The 17307-nt window shown below is 35.9% G+C and overlaps 1 protein-coding gene across 13 annotated transcripts in view; it reads left to right on the plus strand.

Annotated features, from left to right (window-relative positions):
* Positions 1 to 17307, plus strand: part of ppfia4 (PTPRF interacting protein alpha 4) — an 85701-nt gene that overhangs the window by 30034 nt on the left and 38360 nt on the right. Inside the window, exon 1 of one of the 13 annotated variants that reach the window (XM_043252148.1) lies at positions 2393 to 2531. The exons of the other annotated variants lie outside the window; for them this stretch is intronic. Within the exon in view, the coding sequence (XP_043108083.1) occupies positions 2466 to 2531 (66 nt within the window). The 5' untranslated portion in view covers positions 2393 to 2465. Of the gene's footprint in view, positions 1 to 2392; positions 2532 to 17307 lie in introns of those variants that run through there. 13 annotated transcript variants of the gene reach the window in all.

The following is a 17307-nucleotide window of genomic DNA, read 5'->3' on the forward strand; positions in this document are numbered from 1 at the left end:
TCCCACAAGGTCCCAGCAGACGTCTGTCACTCTTCATCTTCTCTCTGACCAAACATACTGTTTCTGCTTTTCCTTAAAGTCAAATTAACAAATTAGCTCTCCCTCCACGCAGTCACACCAGCCAGGGATCCACGGTTAATGACTGATAAAGCTAGGTTCTTACTAGCAGACCACTGTAGTGGATACTGTACAATTTGTTACAGTTGCTAGAAGATGTTGTGTCCTAAAAAGGCCTTGAAGACTCGAATGCAGCGAAGTTTGTAATTCCACTTCACGAATGCGTCTGAAGAGCTGAGGCCAATGCAGGAGAGGTGGGTCTAACTCCAGGCTACTTTTACACAGTTGGCGCAGGTTATTTTTCAGGTTTGCTGTGTGTGTGTGTGTTTGTGTGTATTGTAAGATCTAGGCAACATATGAGACGTATGATGATGTGCAACGATATATTAGTTAGAGGAATATTTTCACCTCTACCTTTTGACTCTGTTACAAGGGACAAGGAGAAGGGGTATAAAATAGAACTTAGATTGGACCTAAAGATCCAGACTTTTCACATTCATTTTAAAATGCTAAATAACTACACATTTGTAACTACACAAATGTAAAACTCCAGTTCTACATCTTTTGGGTGAAATTTTGTGGTTTAAGACATGACAGTGAGAAGAGAAACTGAAGAAAAATAGAAAAGACACACTCACAGAAATAAAGGACTTATTTTGTGCAGAGTGAGCTCTGCTTCAATATCCATTCACATCTTCTCTGTGCCTTGGGACATGGTTTGTTTTTTTTTTTCTCTGCATCTTGAAAACTTTTTCTTGGTAAGGCTTTTGGGAGGACCATTTTACTGTCACTTTTACTCAAAAAAGCCTTTGAGCAGTGTGTTGTGAGCTGAACAGTGTCTGTATGTCTAACCCAGAAACAGAAGAATATGATGCCAATCCCTTTCCTTTTATAGCAGCCTCTTTTTTTTGTTTGGCGACAAGTTGCATTGTATTATTGGCTTGTATATCAGTGCAAGTGTATGTATCCTATAGATCTACAGCCTAATGTCTTCTGAGGTTTTAATGAAAGCAATTTAGTGTTAATAGACTTGGCTTGGGGCTTAATTTGTCACTGATCCATATATCACATCTGATACGTACAGAAAAATTCTTGGACCGCTTCATGTACTTGACACTTTCTGAGAGTTGGGGTGAGCATTTTGACATGAAAACAGAAGAAGATACGGGGGAATGGCTTCAGGACATGACCCAGGTCAGGTTTGAGTGAGTCACTGCTCCCAGATCTATTATTGTGATGTCACCCATGTCAGAATAACCTGTGCCTAAATGTCAAAAAAACAAAAACAAGCTAGGTTTTGTCATTTTTGGTCACTCAGTCTCTTGCTGTGTTTTGGTCTATCTACTTGACTGTGTGCCTGTACATTAATTAATTTATTTTTTTAAGAAAAATGTATTATAAATTAAAATGATTAGTAATCATTTGTAATGATTTAAAATACTATAAAAATGTATTATAGATGGATGGATTATTTTTTGTATTTTCTTTTAATTATTGCTGTCAAAAGAATGAGATAATTGTGCTAACTTTATTAATATTCTGTTGTTAAGTATTACTATTATACTGCTTGTTATTCTCTGCATTTCTGACCATTTGAGAGCAGAATAAAAAAATTCAAATAAGAATATTTGGATATGGATATTTGAATATGTTATATAGTATAATAGTTTATTGTATTATCTTGCAGCCCCTGAACCCACTTTTGAATACCTTTTTAGATTTTACCTCATCCTTAAGATAAGATGAGCTGTTTGCTCAAGCCTCTGTCTCGTGCTTCCCTTTTTCTTTTCTTTTTGTCGCATGGCTCATACTTTGTGGACAGATGTAAACTCAAGCAGACTGCATGACGAAGATGGTTGTCCATCTCCAAATAAAACCATTTCAGGCTCCTCCATGGGAATGTTCAGATGAAGCCATTACAAACTTTCCATGTCCATGACGGGAGGCCAGGTTTTGAACTTTTTCCGTCAGTAAATTCTCAAAACTCTTCGCTTGTGTCCCTCCTGTCTTCATTCTCTGCTGCCTCTCTCTCCTCTTTATCCTGTCCCTCGCTCTATTTCCCTCTCAGTTTGCACTGTGTAGCATCCTTTCTTCTTGATCCGCTCCCTCTCCTACCCCTATTTACTCACCCCCCCTTCATGTCTCTCTCTCTCGGTCTCTTTTTCTCGTTTTCATGTTGGTCTCATTCGGCAGAGTTGTGCTCCGCTGTCTGCTAAGCAGAACCGGCATCGAAGACTTTAATTTATTCTCTAGCTTACTGTCATCCATCAGGGATTTAGAGACAGAGGGAGAGTTCTGTTCTCTCTCAGTCTCTCTCTCTTTCTCTTTCTCTTTTTCCACCCTCCCCTTCTCTCCTCGCTGCGGGGGGCTCGCAGATCCAAACCAGGTTCTGATATGATTCTTGCGAGATGAACCTCACCTCTCCGAAGATCCAACTACACAATGGGATCTACTTTAGCACATACATGTATCAGGTAGGTGAGGGACAGAGAGCCATCTTTCTATTGGCTGCCTGCTTAAACATGCGCAAGTTACGTTCGAACGGTGCGTCAGCTGAGGTGTTCTTCGTTAAAGCCTTTTGCCTACATGGGAATTCTTGTGCAGAGTCATGCCGAAAAGAAATCGCAGAAGGGAACGCAGACTAAGTGGCTGTTTGACTTGCTTACATTGCAGGTTTAGGGAGCATTAATTAACTCTGAGCAGGGAAACAGGCCACTCTCAGTGGCGTATTTAAACTTTAGTGTGTGTGTGTGTGTGTGTGTGGACATGTATATGTGTGTATTGCTTATTTCCAGCGTTTATGTTCGTATTGTTTCCCAGTAAAGCTGTAATCCATAAATAACACAAATTTACAGGAGAAGGTAATAAGACTTGTATTCAGAGAGTCTCTTTTTACATCTCTTATTTAATGTAATTGTTTTGTTTTTCATGCCGAGCTGACAAATGTGTTTGCTTAAACTGAACTGAAAGAGACATAAACTTATATATATTTTTCTAGAAGTCTTAAATTATTATGCAGTTCTTGTTTTCAAATGCATTTATTTTGTTTTAAGGATTTACACAGAACTGATACGGATCGGCTCCTCATCATCATCACTGCACTAACAAATTAGATATAATTCATTTATAATGATCTCCTGTTACCTTCATTTTAAGGGAATAAATATGTGGAGAGATTATTAATATAATTAATTATATTAACAATCTCACACACACAGTCCTTAAGGAATAATTGACTACTGGCCGTTGACTTAGAAAAATGAGAGAGAGAGAGAGAGAGAGAGAGAGAGAGAGAATTACCTTACAGTCTGCATCATTTAAAAGTGTTCGGCTAAAACTTAAAGTTAAGTTGAAAAAAAAAAACTTCATTCAAACTTCTAAAAAGTTAGTGTTCTTCAATAACAGCACCGTTGTTACCTCGTTTGTGAGAAGTCAAGTTGTTTATAAGTTGATGTTAAGGATAAAGTTATCAGAGTAGCGCTAACACAATTAGCGCATATGTTAATGTGTGCCCCTAAGGAAGAGAGAGTATGTGCTTTCCGTACATAATAAAGCTTTATTACTTTATTTATCATATATAAACATCTGGCAAAGTGATATGGAACTCTAATGTGGTCAAAGAGCTACGATCACCATGTGGTTCCCTGAAAATAGTGGCACACCTTAGAACGTTCATCAGCCAATCAAATTCAAGCATATATATATATATATATTGTTGTCTTTGGTGCTGTGCTTCTAAATGATAGCTGTGTGTATATGATCTTGATTACAGGGCTTGTAAGTCAATTAGCAGTTGGTCTTTTCATTATTAACCTTCTGTTCCCGCTCTTATAAAGCACTAGCGTTGCATTATGTGTCATACACAGCTAAAACACTCTGAGTGTCATGTTATTTGAAATGGATGCAACATTTCATTTACATAAGGCCAAAGTGTAATATTACAGTTATATAAAACTTGCTGGCTGTCATGAGGGTTTTTTTGGACTTACACTGACTTATACTGGAACCAAAAAAAGAAATCACCCATGATTGCTTTACGTTTTTATTTAAGGGAATTGATCTATAAAAATATCACAGAAGGATGATTGATTTGGGACATTAATTGTGTCTTTTTCTCTAACTTAGATTTTTTTTAATTGCTTAACAAATATGGCTCTGCTTTGAAATTATTTACAGTTGAAGGTAGTTTTTCTTTATGCTCTGGCTCTAATTGGCCTTATTATAATTAATGTCTAGCCATGCCCCTGGTCGTAAACTTATGGATACGCTTCTATATAATATGTTAGCTTGACCTTGAACCTCCATGCTGCATATTTTTCTGTACACAGAGACGCAGTGTCCTGTTCGGAGACGCATTCTGAAACCACGCTTGCCGCAGTGAACTTTTTGAGCTTTTTCCGTCACCCGGATCCCCAGAGAGAGAAATTTGGAGAGACTCCAGGCTAGGTTTCTTGAGACAGAAACACTCATTTTGTTGTTTAATAATGAGCAATACATGAATGAAGCTATTCTGGGTTGAGCCAGAGAACAAAAGGAGCGATAGAGGAGGTGAGCTGATGTGAAAGTTGTCGGAGAGAACTGACGTCGGTTCTGTCAGGAGTTGCCTACACTGTCTTTTGTGTTCTCCAGCGTATCTGATGACGGATATTCTCTCTCTATCTCACCAAAGGCACTTTTAAGCTTGTCGGAAACAGAATGTCTGTGATGCATGAAAGAGCGAAACTCCAAACAATTCTGGAAGAGCTGATGGTGTGGATGTGATGGTTCTCTTGGTCATGTTGTGTCACATCACCTGAAAGATTGGCTTTAAGCATCGCATGGCTTTTTGCATATTTACCTCTAATCCTCTCAGTATCTAGAATGTGGCATACAGTATATTTGTTCCTGCTGAATGCAAGTCCGAGAGTTCGGTCCTGTTCTCGGTGACCCTGATGACTGTGCTGGACGTTGCCGGAGTTCACTGATGAGAACGACATCTGTCAGCACCTTCACAGCATCTGCCTCCACTAGAGTGTGACTGACAGATTGGGTCTGATGAGAGATCTGTCTGTTTGCGAACTCTGTGTTTCTCCTTCTCTGCCTTTCTCTATGTATTTGTTTCTGTCTATCTATCTCACTCGCTACATTTTCACAGCACAGATCCAATATTTTGACACGCATCCAAATTGATTCAATCTGTTTACACTCTGTTAAGTCTTGGGTAGCGATACACAAATTCTTGGCTGAAACCAAAAATTTTGTGCAAAAAAAAAAAAATTGGGGTCAGAGGGAGTTTTTAATCTTACTCAAAGAATCTTTTTTGCTCACTAAGAATTTATAATAACTGTTGAAACTGTTGAGTTATGGCAAAGCTGCATTTTCAGCAGCCATTACTGCAGTTTTCAGTGCCACATGATTTTTCAGAAATCATTCCAATATGCCGATTTGGACTTAAAGAAGCATCTTATTATTATCAATGTTGTGCTGCCTAATGTTTTTGTGGAAACCATGGAAAAATATTTATATCAAAAAAAATTTATGAGTAGAAAGTTTAAAAAAACTTGTTTATTTAAAAAGAAAATAAAGGTTGTAAATAAATTTAGGCAATGTTCTGTTTAAAAACAGGAAACATTCTTTACTAATCCACTGAGATTGTCTAGATCGAATAATGCAAATATTTTTAATAATAAATGTTCTGATAATTATCAAATTGGAATTTTGATTCAATCGGATAAGATCAGACCTGTGCCAGATTTAGATGGAACTAAGTTGTTTGACAGTGTGCATGGTTTTCTGTTCTTATCCTGTCCCTCTAACGCTATCTGTTTCTCTCAGTAATCTCTGCTTTGGGCTGAAGGATCAGAACCGGTCCCATTGAGCTGTGTCCCCATGTCTGTGATACACTTCAGTAAATGTGCATCCTGGAACTTTGTCAACTCAGCTTTTGTTGCCTTTGCTCCTAATTAAATTTGCCTAAGACTGATTCATACTTGAGGCCCTGTGCCAAAACCCTTTTCAGTTATCGGATGCCTGTCTCTTCTGACATTTTACAGAGTCGCATAATTATTTATTTATTTATTTTTTTAATTGCATTTCTTGGCAGATCTGTAAAGGATTGAATAACTGAGCTGGAGGTTTCTAAACATTTCCGATACATTGACTTGTTCAGTGTAATGTTGCTGTTGACTTCATTTGGTAAGTGACATGGCAAGCAAAGTTACGTGATGGGTCATATACAGTCTTCAAACAAACCTGATGGGGTGAAAAAAAAGGCTTTTTAAACAGCTTTTACATTTTTATTTTATTTTATTTTATTTTAATATGTAAACTTAATAAGCAGATAATTCTTAATATTTTTTACCTTTTTAGTAATAATGACTCTCTCTCTCTCTCTCTCTCTCTCTCTCTCTCTATTTATATATATATGTATATACATACACACACACACACACACACACACACATATATATATATATATATATATATATATATATATATATATATATATATATATATATATATATACACACATACATAATTTTACAACAAAAAAAAACAAAAAAGTGACATGCCTCTGCAGTGGTGACAAAAAATGAAGCACTTGCACATCTGGCAAAGAAGTTCCTGTGCCCTCCACCATCCACTGTGTTTAGTGAAGCTAGATAAGCTTTAACTTATCTGATAAGCAATAGCTCATGGGCCTTTTACCGTTTCGTTTGAGTAATATAACCAGCGTCACGCATAACTGTAAAGCTATTCACGGCAACCCGCCAACATTTTTAAAACAATGCCTTAAAATTTGTTTAATTATATAAAAAAAAATTTTTTCTTCATTTGATAACTAAATACACAACACATAATTTCTGAAGAAAAAGAAATGTGTGCACAAGATCAGGATGGTACCTACTATTTTTGTTTGTTTGTTTCTGTAATAAAGTTTGGTACTATTTTACATATGTGTGTTATCTTTGTATTTACTTTTTTTTATCCAGTATCCATTTTAAAAACTATAGAATAATTAATACCTAGCTATTGGTATCGGTAAAATTCAGTCAATCAACCTCTACATATGATAAGAAATATGTTGGCGTGCATAGGATACGCATCATAGGGTTGTGGTAACCCTAATCCTACCCATCATGTAGCATATACTGTAAACGTACATTTTGAAGTATCTGTATCACAAATTTTTGTTTTTATTTGGTGAACTATTTATACGCACATTCATGAGATCTGGTAGGTTTAGTATTCTTTGTTTCTAACACACAGAAAGTTCAGGAAGGCGTCACTTTCTGTCGCATTGGCAAGGCTGATATCAGCGGATGTGTTCAAGCAGCCGTTACCATGGTACTGATATCACACCTCAGAGGGATGTGGAGGTGCTGGAAAAACACTCATTTGTATTTACATATGCATCCTGTTTCCCGATCATGTTTCTGTACTAGATCAGCAGCGTTATGGAAATGATCTGATCCTAGATCTGCACTAGGAGTCTTTGTGTTATCTAATACTTAAAGATACTTGAAAAAAATCTGCATTCAAGTGTGAGACTGGCCTACATTTAATATCAGGCAATGTATTAAATGTCAACAAGCATGTTAGAGATGTGGTGTTGTAATGGTCCATGCACATTTCATATAATTCATTTGCACAAGTTACAGAGAATTAGAAGCCTTTAATTCTTAAAAAAGTTTACTTGTGTAAGACTAGGGATGTAGAATAAGGTCATGTAGAAGAAGGCATTAAAATGTCCTTAATTCGCATTAATAAATGTCTAATATTCTATTAAAATGGATGTTAATAAGCAACTCTTAGGTGTAACCATAAAATAAAGTGTTACCTCTATTTTTTTGTTATTATGAATATATAAAATTGTTGCAGTATATTACAGTGGTTACCATGTCTCTCCTTTATCACACTAAAAGCACATTGCTACTGTTATTTTAGTATCAATTAAATACTTTTTTCATTTTTTGGTATTATTTTGAATAAAATTTTATTACGATATTTTCTGCTTTTAATGTTTATATTTAAGTTAGTTTTTCTCATTTTGTTGTTGGTTTTTATTATCATCTTTTTTTCATTTTAAATATGCGTACTTTATGTGTAATGTTTCATACATTTGACACAATTTTTCTTTCAGTTTTAGTTTTAGTTTAGCTTTTGTTTTTACCTCAAGTTAAAGTAAATGGAAATAAGAACTGGTAACTATTACCTGAAATAAAATTTTAGCATATTTTATTACATTTTTGGTTTACTATAAAAACCCTGCCTGTTATTCGTAGTAAAAAACACTGTAATGCGTGACCTTGAGTGTCTTATTGATTTATTCTGTTCTTCGGTGACATTTTGTAGTATTCTTGCAGTGTCAGGTTTGATGTTGCTTCGTGTTGTCACCCAGAGGACTCCCTGTTGCCTATGATTCATAACTTTGCGTCAGGTCAGGGTTATCATTAGCCCACATTTGACTGATCAGAGAGGAAAGTGACATTTCCTGTGCATATTTTGCATGTTTTACTTTAAATACTGCAGTGATGAGTGGCTGGTGTAATTTTCACATCAGTTTGTCAGAGAAACCATCTGTGCTGCCAGCAGTCGATTGAGCATTAACTGCTCTGTCTTTACTCTCGCCTTTTCTTTTCACATTTCATAATTGCGCCATGTCATAAGTGAGCTGGCATGAGTTTATTTTCCGTGCGTCAAAGTGACAGAAACTGATCACTTTTATGATTTTGTTGGATTTTTATAAAGGCTGAGAATAAAATCCCTTTAGGAGAGGATGGTCAATTTGCAGGGGAGTGGTAAATAATTTTTATCATCTGAAATATATGCTGTACGAGTATGGGCTCACTGCAGCGTCATTCAGAATGCGTTGGGAATAAGATGAGCTCATTAAATGCCATTCTAAAAGATTTTTCCCCCGCCTCTGCTTCACCTGTTCCAGTGCCCACAGGCGTCCTGCCAGCGTTTTGGCCACAGCTCTCCAAACCTCCTCCCAAACCTTCCCGACTGATTCCAGCCCCAGAACGCATGGTCCTAATCCGGTCTCATCCCACAGGAGATGCCGTGTTTTAGAGAAATCAATCCATTAGCAGCTAATTGAGCACCAGGTTCTGGGTATTTTTCCAACAATCCCCCTTTGCATTGGGCCAAGGGGAAGATGAGCCAAAGACAGCAGCTGTGCTGTGAAATCAACCAACATCAGGCCTTACTAACCCATCAACAACCAAGCCAACAGATTCAGTCTGCTTTCTGTACTCCGGAGTGCAGTTCAAAGTGATTCTACACTGTAAAAAATAAACTCTTGAGAGAACGTAAAGAAATAAGCCAGCTTGATGCAGTAAGACTGCTGAGTACTCTCAATAATAGTTTTTTAGTTGTGCTCAGTAAATATACTTTGTTGAGCAAATAAAAAAAAAAAAATAATTCTAACGCAATGCTGACTGTCCTATTTCGATAATAGAAAAAAATCTTGCCACAGCAGCTTCTGTTGTTGATGTATTGTTTGTTTTTTTGCTTCTTGAAAAAGTCGCCACCCTGTCGAATTTAGGTATGGTACAAACGTAATGGATAAGTTCATCTAATAATAGACAGCATTGTCTTTGCCTGTAAAGCAGCTTAAAAGTCTAAAATATTAGACACATTGACCTCAATAATGGTGACAATTAACAAATGTTACAAAGATAAGCTTTTTACATTACAGTGCAACAAATAACTCAAAATGATGATAAAACAACAACTGAAAGGTGAAATGTGCAGTTGTATGTTTACAATACAATGATATTAGATAAAATGAAGAGTATTGCAATGATACGTCATTGATGATAGTAGCGCCTTTGATTTAAAGTTATTTGGTGATGTATTATTTGGGAAATTTTCTTGATTTTTACAAATCTGTTTTAGTGATCTGATTCTGCAGTTAAGCTATATTTCCCTATTTAAGCACACACTTTGCTAACAAGGTCTACATTGAAAGGATAGACCGTGTGGTATAGACACCTGTGCTATTACAGAACGATTTATCATATTTCACAGGCTTTCCAGTATGTAAACAAGCTAATTGAAGCAGACGCCCACTGAACAAAATGAAGATGGAATAGATTGCTAGTGTGAGCTGACCGTCTGTGCATTGTGCCAGATAGCCATCTCACTGATAGTCTGAGGTGATTCATTAAAGCTAATAGCAGTTTTCCCTCCCATCTTCAGACACATTCACTTATTCAATTAGATTGCCATTAGATATTGGATTATTTTCTGTATAAAAAAAAAATCACGATGATTTCCAAATTATTTGCTAGATATAAGAAAAAGTTCCCATAATATTTATAGGTCAGTTGACCTGTGGATTAGTTATGTAAATAAAATTCATATAGAAATATTTAACGGGAGAAAAATTGTGATTCTGTTTAGTTTCAAAATACTTCATCTGCTGACATTTCATTTAATTATGTGAGGTTGTGATGTTCTTGATTCTAGTTTAACGCTTATTATACAAATGATCTACAATTTCTTTACATTTATTGAATTTTTTGAATTGTTTATTCAGTGAGTGCATTTATGACTACACATTTAAATGTACATTTTACACTGGTTATGGTTAAACCAACATTATTATGGGTCACTAATGATGTTGTAAAGCCCAGTGGACACGTTTGTCGCTCATTATCCTGATTTAGTTTTGCATTTAGCCTTATTACGTATGCTCACATTTGATTGAGACATCAAGACTGGAGCAAAAACAAGTTTTCCTACATTGTTGGTTAATTCATTTCCATGTTTGAAAAAAACAACAGATTTTTGCTAGTGATTAGCTTTTTGGTGCTCATGTAAATGTGCTCAGTGAGCAAGAAGGCTTGACTGATCTGTCTCAGTCAACAACAGAGAGCGGCTAAAGACAAACAGATGTTTGCTGTTAGTTGTGAGGCCTTTCTTCTCAGTCCTTGATTTTCAACATGTTTCTTCATTCAAAACCCATTTAATATATAAGACAACAACATTGTTATGGATTTGGGGTAGACTACAAGAAATCGGCTTACTGTAAGCATGTCTGGAGGAGGTTGTGGAATAGTTTAAAGCTGCTTGTGACAGGACAGGATGAGCATCTGTGAAGTGTTTATGGAGAACTTGGTGGCGTTTGCGGGTAATATTAAGTACCGGGTTTTTATTGTTAATGTTACTTTTCATTTTGCATTAAATGTCTTTAATATTTCATCACAAGAACAAATTATTTTAGTAATTACAAAATGTGTTCGCTAGAAGTTCCTAAAAAGCCTAATTCGGACTGTAACTGTTTCTCAAATGAATGTCTGTAAAAATAAATTTGTATATCACCTCAGTGATAAAACTGGTGGATATGGATGGCGATTTATTCACAGTAAAGAAGACAATTCTATAATCCTACGAACCTGGGAAAATGCTGCTCACGTGATTGTCTGCTGTAAATAAAATAAATTTTATTGCCAAATGTATTTATATTATTGTGTAAAATGTTATTTCAAGCACATTTTATAGTATATCAGAATTTATTAATTTATTATTTGATTGTTTACATCTCGTTTAAAATAGATTCTCTAGCTATTATGTAATTACTATATAATTATGCGCAATATACTTACATATACAGTATACCTGTTTATAATACACATTTTAAAATGGTATTGCTTACCTGCTGCTGCCATAATAAAGACCTTTTTCAAATGCTCAGGTGATTTTCTTTTTTTTTTTGCTCTTAGTCGCCATGGTGGAGCAGTTATGAAGTATACTTTCCAGCATTTTAAAGGGAATGGCAGATGAGAAACAAACTGATTGGTTTATTAAGCGTTATGCTCAAAAAAACACCAATAACTTATTAAGAGAATAAGGACAACCCATTTTGACTTTGCGCCTGGGCCCACAGGCCGTTTTCTCATCATTAAAATAGTAAAAGTGGATTTGAACATTCCCTGAGAGCACCTGCGCATGCACTATAGACTTTTAGATCATTAAAATAGGGCCTTTTATGATGGTATAAAATGCAGAACCTTCAAATACCACATGACGGGAGGTGAGAGATAAACAATGACCTTCTGAATTTGGATAGCAATTAATATGGATAGCAGTCTCTGAATACAACCTTTAAATTGTGAAAATCACTTACGTCCCGATGAGAAACAATTACCGTCTGAATAGGGCTGAAGGATTGTAAAAACTGCACTTATAAAAAATGACAGATTTTTAACAGAAAAAAACTGTGAAAATGCTACAGTAAAAAAAAGTGGTTAACAGTAAATTCTTGTACAATTTACAGGGAAAAAAAAACGTAAATGCATTTCATTTCAAATTTTGTTTTAATTTGATGGGTTTTTTTTCAAGTCACTTTGTTTCTTTTTAGTTTTGTGTATAAGGGTTGTATGTTACATCTAACATTGTTAAATTTTAGTTTAATGATGGTGTTTAGTGTTTTATGAATGACACTGAGCACCTTCTATATATGCTCGTATTTAAAAGCTGCTTGTAATGGGCTTTGGTTCATCGCGTGACTTTCTAGTTTTCAAAAGATATGCGTGTGCACCATTGCCATATGACTTGTTAAAGAAGTATGAATCACTTATCTAGCAACCTTGTTTGGCGTCGAATCATGCAACAGTTTCTAAACATGTATGTTCATTCTGTGCTAGGCTATGCTATGGAAATCGTTTGTGGCATTTTGAATAGTCGCTGTAATGTGTTGGATTGTTGTCTGTTGGTGCTTGTAGCAATGCAGACTGCAGTATGACTTAATCCTGTGCTCAGAAACGCTGCTGTGTTTGGCAGTATTCCTTCCATTCCTTAATCCCAAGATTTTTAGCAACCAAACACAGAGAAATCCCTGGAGCTGTCTGAGCTCAACACTGCTCACCTGCAGACAGCCGACAACCGCCTCTCAAGGTCACACTGCCGGCCGACACTTTGTGGATTTTTCTTTCTTTTATCAGTACCTCCTCACATTTTGGAGGACGTTTTGACATTTTAGAAAGCCCTTAGTGAGTTTAGCTGCCGTGCAAAACACTGTTTCGATTTGAAATGTAAAAATATTAAATAATGCAAGAAGATGGTGTATAGCCCTCTACTAATAGAAGTAACAGAAAAAATGGATTGTTAAGTTTGTATCCAGTATTTTAAGAGCTAATTGGCAGAAACCGTGATGAAAAGATAAAGAACAGTGCTCACACCTCATATGTTATCACCTAATGGAAACCTAACTGTTCTTACTTGATATCCATAAGAATAACCTGTTATTTGCGGAGTTTCGCTCTGTAATTTTATTCTTTCCAGGAAAATGGTAATTATGTGCTGATAAAATGGTTTTGAAACATAAAGACAAGTTAACTGTGGTACCTACAGTTGATCATTAAATGAAGAAGGTCTTTTCAGAGGCATGGCCTGTGCAGATTATATTTCAGACAGAATTTCTTTTCATATAGTTGGCTAGCAGCTGGTTACATGTAACTGTGTTATGTAATATAATTACAAAATAAATGTAACTGCAATCCATTACAATTACTGAAAATAGGTGTAATCAAATTACAATTATCTTAACAATCTTAACAGTTATATCTGTTTAAATACATCTGAATATCTGAATGTACAGTGCCACCTCACCCCCATTCTTTCTCCCACTTTTCTTTCTCGCTGGCTCTGATATCTACTATCATAATAAACGTAAAAATGCCACACACACAAAAAAACCTAGGATATGTTGAATAACTTTAATTTGTTGCTTTGCATGTTTTGATGCTTACAATGCCTCCTGCCATTTAAAGGGGTTATATGATGTTGCTAAAAAAAACATTATTTTGTCTGTTTGGTGTAATGCAATGTTTTTATGCAGTTTAAGGTGATGGAAATGTTATTCCCCTTACGGTACTGTGATGCCGAATCCCAGTGTGATGACACAAAATTTACTAATTACTAAATTTAATGACTTGACTACTAGGTTCAGGAATCAGTTCTTCACTAATATGCTGCACACACTCTTAATATTTGGATTGAACTGTTCTGGAACAGTGCTGTAAATACAACTTAACCACTTACTTCTAGTTGTGCCTTCCTTTGGAAGCCCAAACAAAGTAGTTTCACGTTCACACCGAAAAAACATTGTCTCCAGAACATCGTGCCAACAGCAACACTACAGTGAGACAACCCAAACAATGAAGTAGAGATATGGAGGCATTTATAAATGAGCTGTGCGGTTTGTGCGCTCATAAGCGGTCAAAATAAAAGTCCCCGTCTCTAACACATCGACCAAACTGAAAAACATACTGATCGATGTCGACATTTGAAAAATGCCAAATATCAGCTGATATATTAGCCTTGATGATCGGTTGACCACTACTGTTTACACTACGTATTACATGTAAAATAGTGTAACTTGTAATCTGTAACTTGTTACATTAAAAACATAACCTTCCCAACACTGGTATTTACCTAGAGACTTTTCATAGTTTTACGCTTGTAAAGGAGATATATCACAGCTGTTGTAGATTATACAATTTAACACCAGTGGAGAAGGCACCTTTGTAGCGTATGAATACTATTTAGGATTTTAATATTTCAGAGATGCCCAATGTATCAGTACCATATCATTACAATTGTAGGCATGTCATTAAGTATACTTATTTCCCCAATATTTGCATTGATATAACTCTGCCATAAATCCTTATGCAAAATAGCATTGAAAAGCTATTTATTTGTTGTTATTGCATCCCACATTTACAAAATCTCTGAATTAATAGAAGAATCACATATACAGTTAGTGTTTATTACCAGATACCATAAATATAACAAATTAACAACCACCTTTGAAAGTACCCAACATTTGATCTCCTATCTGTCTATGCCACATTGTACTTTGAAATACCATTTTTACGAAGAGACTCAATTGTTGCATTAATAGTTGTTGGGGTGAACTGAAAAGTTCGTTGCAACCACATTTAAGCAGAACCAAAAGTTTTAGATGAGAAAGTAAGTCAAATACTAACTGGAGGGATTTCAGCTTTTCACGCTCACAAGTCACAATACAAATATAATCCTGGGTTTCAAATGCAAAACCTTAGCACAGAAAATCCTCTTGTGTTACTTCTAGAGTTGGGACACAATTTACCTTTAAACTGAGCACTGAAATGGCAACCTCTGATGAAGAACACCAAATACATATTTTCAATTCCTTTTTGTTTATTCTTAAGCATTTATTGAGGAGCCATGGCGGATTGAAATAGAATTGCTTTTTTGATACAACATGTTTTTAGTTTTATTTATTTGTTGTTGTTCCAGCCATGTCCTGCTATATTAGAAAAATGTTTTATTTTTTTAATTTTTTTTTGAGACTGTTGCAATGATTGAAAGAGGTGGGAAGATCCAACATCTGTTTGTGGATTTGAACTTGCTTCATGCCTATTCCTCCACTCCTGTGAAAAAAATCAAATGAACGCACTGACCCATTTTCCTTTTCCTCTTCCCCCTCCCGGTCCTTTCTGCCTCTACGTTTCAGTCAAGCACCGTTATTCAAAAAGCAGAAAAACAGCACACTAACACAATGTGTGACCTCGAAAGTTTTCATTAAGCGTTGGAATCATAACTGACCCAATAGCCTTAATACGCTTTATTATTATAAACTCAGTGTTAGTGTGGTCATCTCTTGATTAACAAGAATCAAGAGTCATTAAGACAGCTTACAGAAGTGGAGTTTGTATAAGGAAGATGTGATGTTTAATTAAAGACACAGTCCACCCAAAAATATGGTCATGATTATATTAAGTGGAATTAACTACTATGTAATTACGTAAAAATAAGTTAGTACAATGTAATTGTTTTCCTGTTGTGTTGCAAAACACTTTTGCTGCTATTGAGGTGGGATACGGGTAAGGTTAAGGACAGGTTTAGTGGTAAGGGTAAGTTTAAGGGTGGGTTAAGACATAAGGGATGGGTCAAGAGTGTGATTATAAATGTAAGTACAGAAATGAATTACAGATGTAGTTAAATAATGTGTGCAATGATGTGCAATGTAAAAACATGTATGTACACAATAAGTGCATTGTACCAAATATTGAAATTAATTTGAAAAAAACAGCAACACTGAAACATTCTTCAAAATATATGTTTTTGTACTCCATAAAGAAAAGACATACTCTTTTCGGAACCAAGTGAGGCCAAGTAAATGACATCAGAATTTTTGTTTGAGTGACTGTTAATACCTGGGATTGGTAATAATTTCACATCCCCCTGTTGCCACAGCATAGACGACAGTTTTTCTGTCCATTTCACCATCTGTGGAAAGTCCATGTGACTCTTTTTTTCCAGCCCCTAGTATTTTGTGCATTTGAATTAAAGAGCGTATGAATGCATGTATGCCGAAACAGGAGGGGGTGTTGACATGCTTCAACAGTGCCCTGAAAGTTTCCCAAAAGACTGCGATGAACAGCTGGGTTAACTGGGACTAGTGCCAGAGGCCCGGCCGGGGCACTTCAGAGAACAGAGCAATTGAGCCACGCAAGACTGCAGCCAGGATGCCGGCGGGACTGAGAGGCAGAAAACCGAAATCAGAGTGTCACTGCCTTCATGTTGCTAGAGAAATGCGCATTGTTAGTATTAGTGAGATGTAATGTGCAAAGTGGCTCATGTACGGTATTTGCTTCATTGATGTCATTGATTTGAAGTCTCAGGCTAGTTACAAGAGTTTTATCAAGCGGGTTGTTTACCAAAAAATGAAACATTTCACCATTTAAGTTATCGGACATGAATTTATTTTCTTGATAACCAACTTTTTTGGTTATCAAGATTTTTCTTGTTAAGAGAAGTTGGGCAAATGATGACAGATTTTCTGTTCTGGTTTCTTGATGCTTGTACTGACTGACTTGAGAAATATACTGTATGAATCTAAAAATGAACAATATCCATCTGGGTGGTCCTGTGTTCAAAATGTGTGGTCCTGGTCAACAAAAGACCAGAAATGGTTGGAACGGGATTTTTCAAGCTTTAGTACTTCTGATTCTCAGTGGGCCATGACTATTCATTCTTGTTGTCTCTTGGTCCATTTAGGGGAGTCTGCAAAGATGAATCAATAAATAACATGCAGTATTGTATGAAACAATGCATAAACTAGGTCTATGGATGTGTTATTATCATTATGTGAGCAGACCCGTTTAATCTTAAATAGTTCTGAATAAAAATAATGAACCTGTCAAACCACATTAAGAATGTTGTGTGTTAGTTTGCAGCAACAGTACCATATTAATGGGCGTTATTTATGTCAAA

This window comes from Puntigrus tetrazona, chromosome 11, assembly GCF_018831695.1.
Source record: "Puntigrus tetrazona isolate hp1 chromosome 11, ASM1883169v1, whole genome shotgun sequence".
Classification (NCBI taxonomy): Eukaryota; Metazoa; Chordata; class Actinopteri; order Cypriniformes; family Cyprinidae; genus Puntigrus; species Puntigrus tetrazona.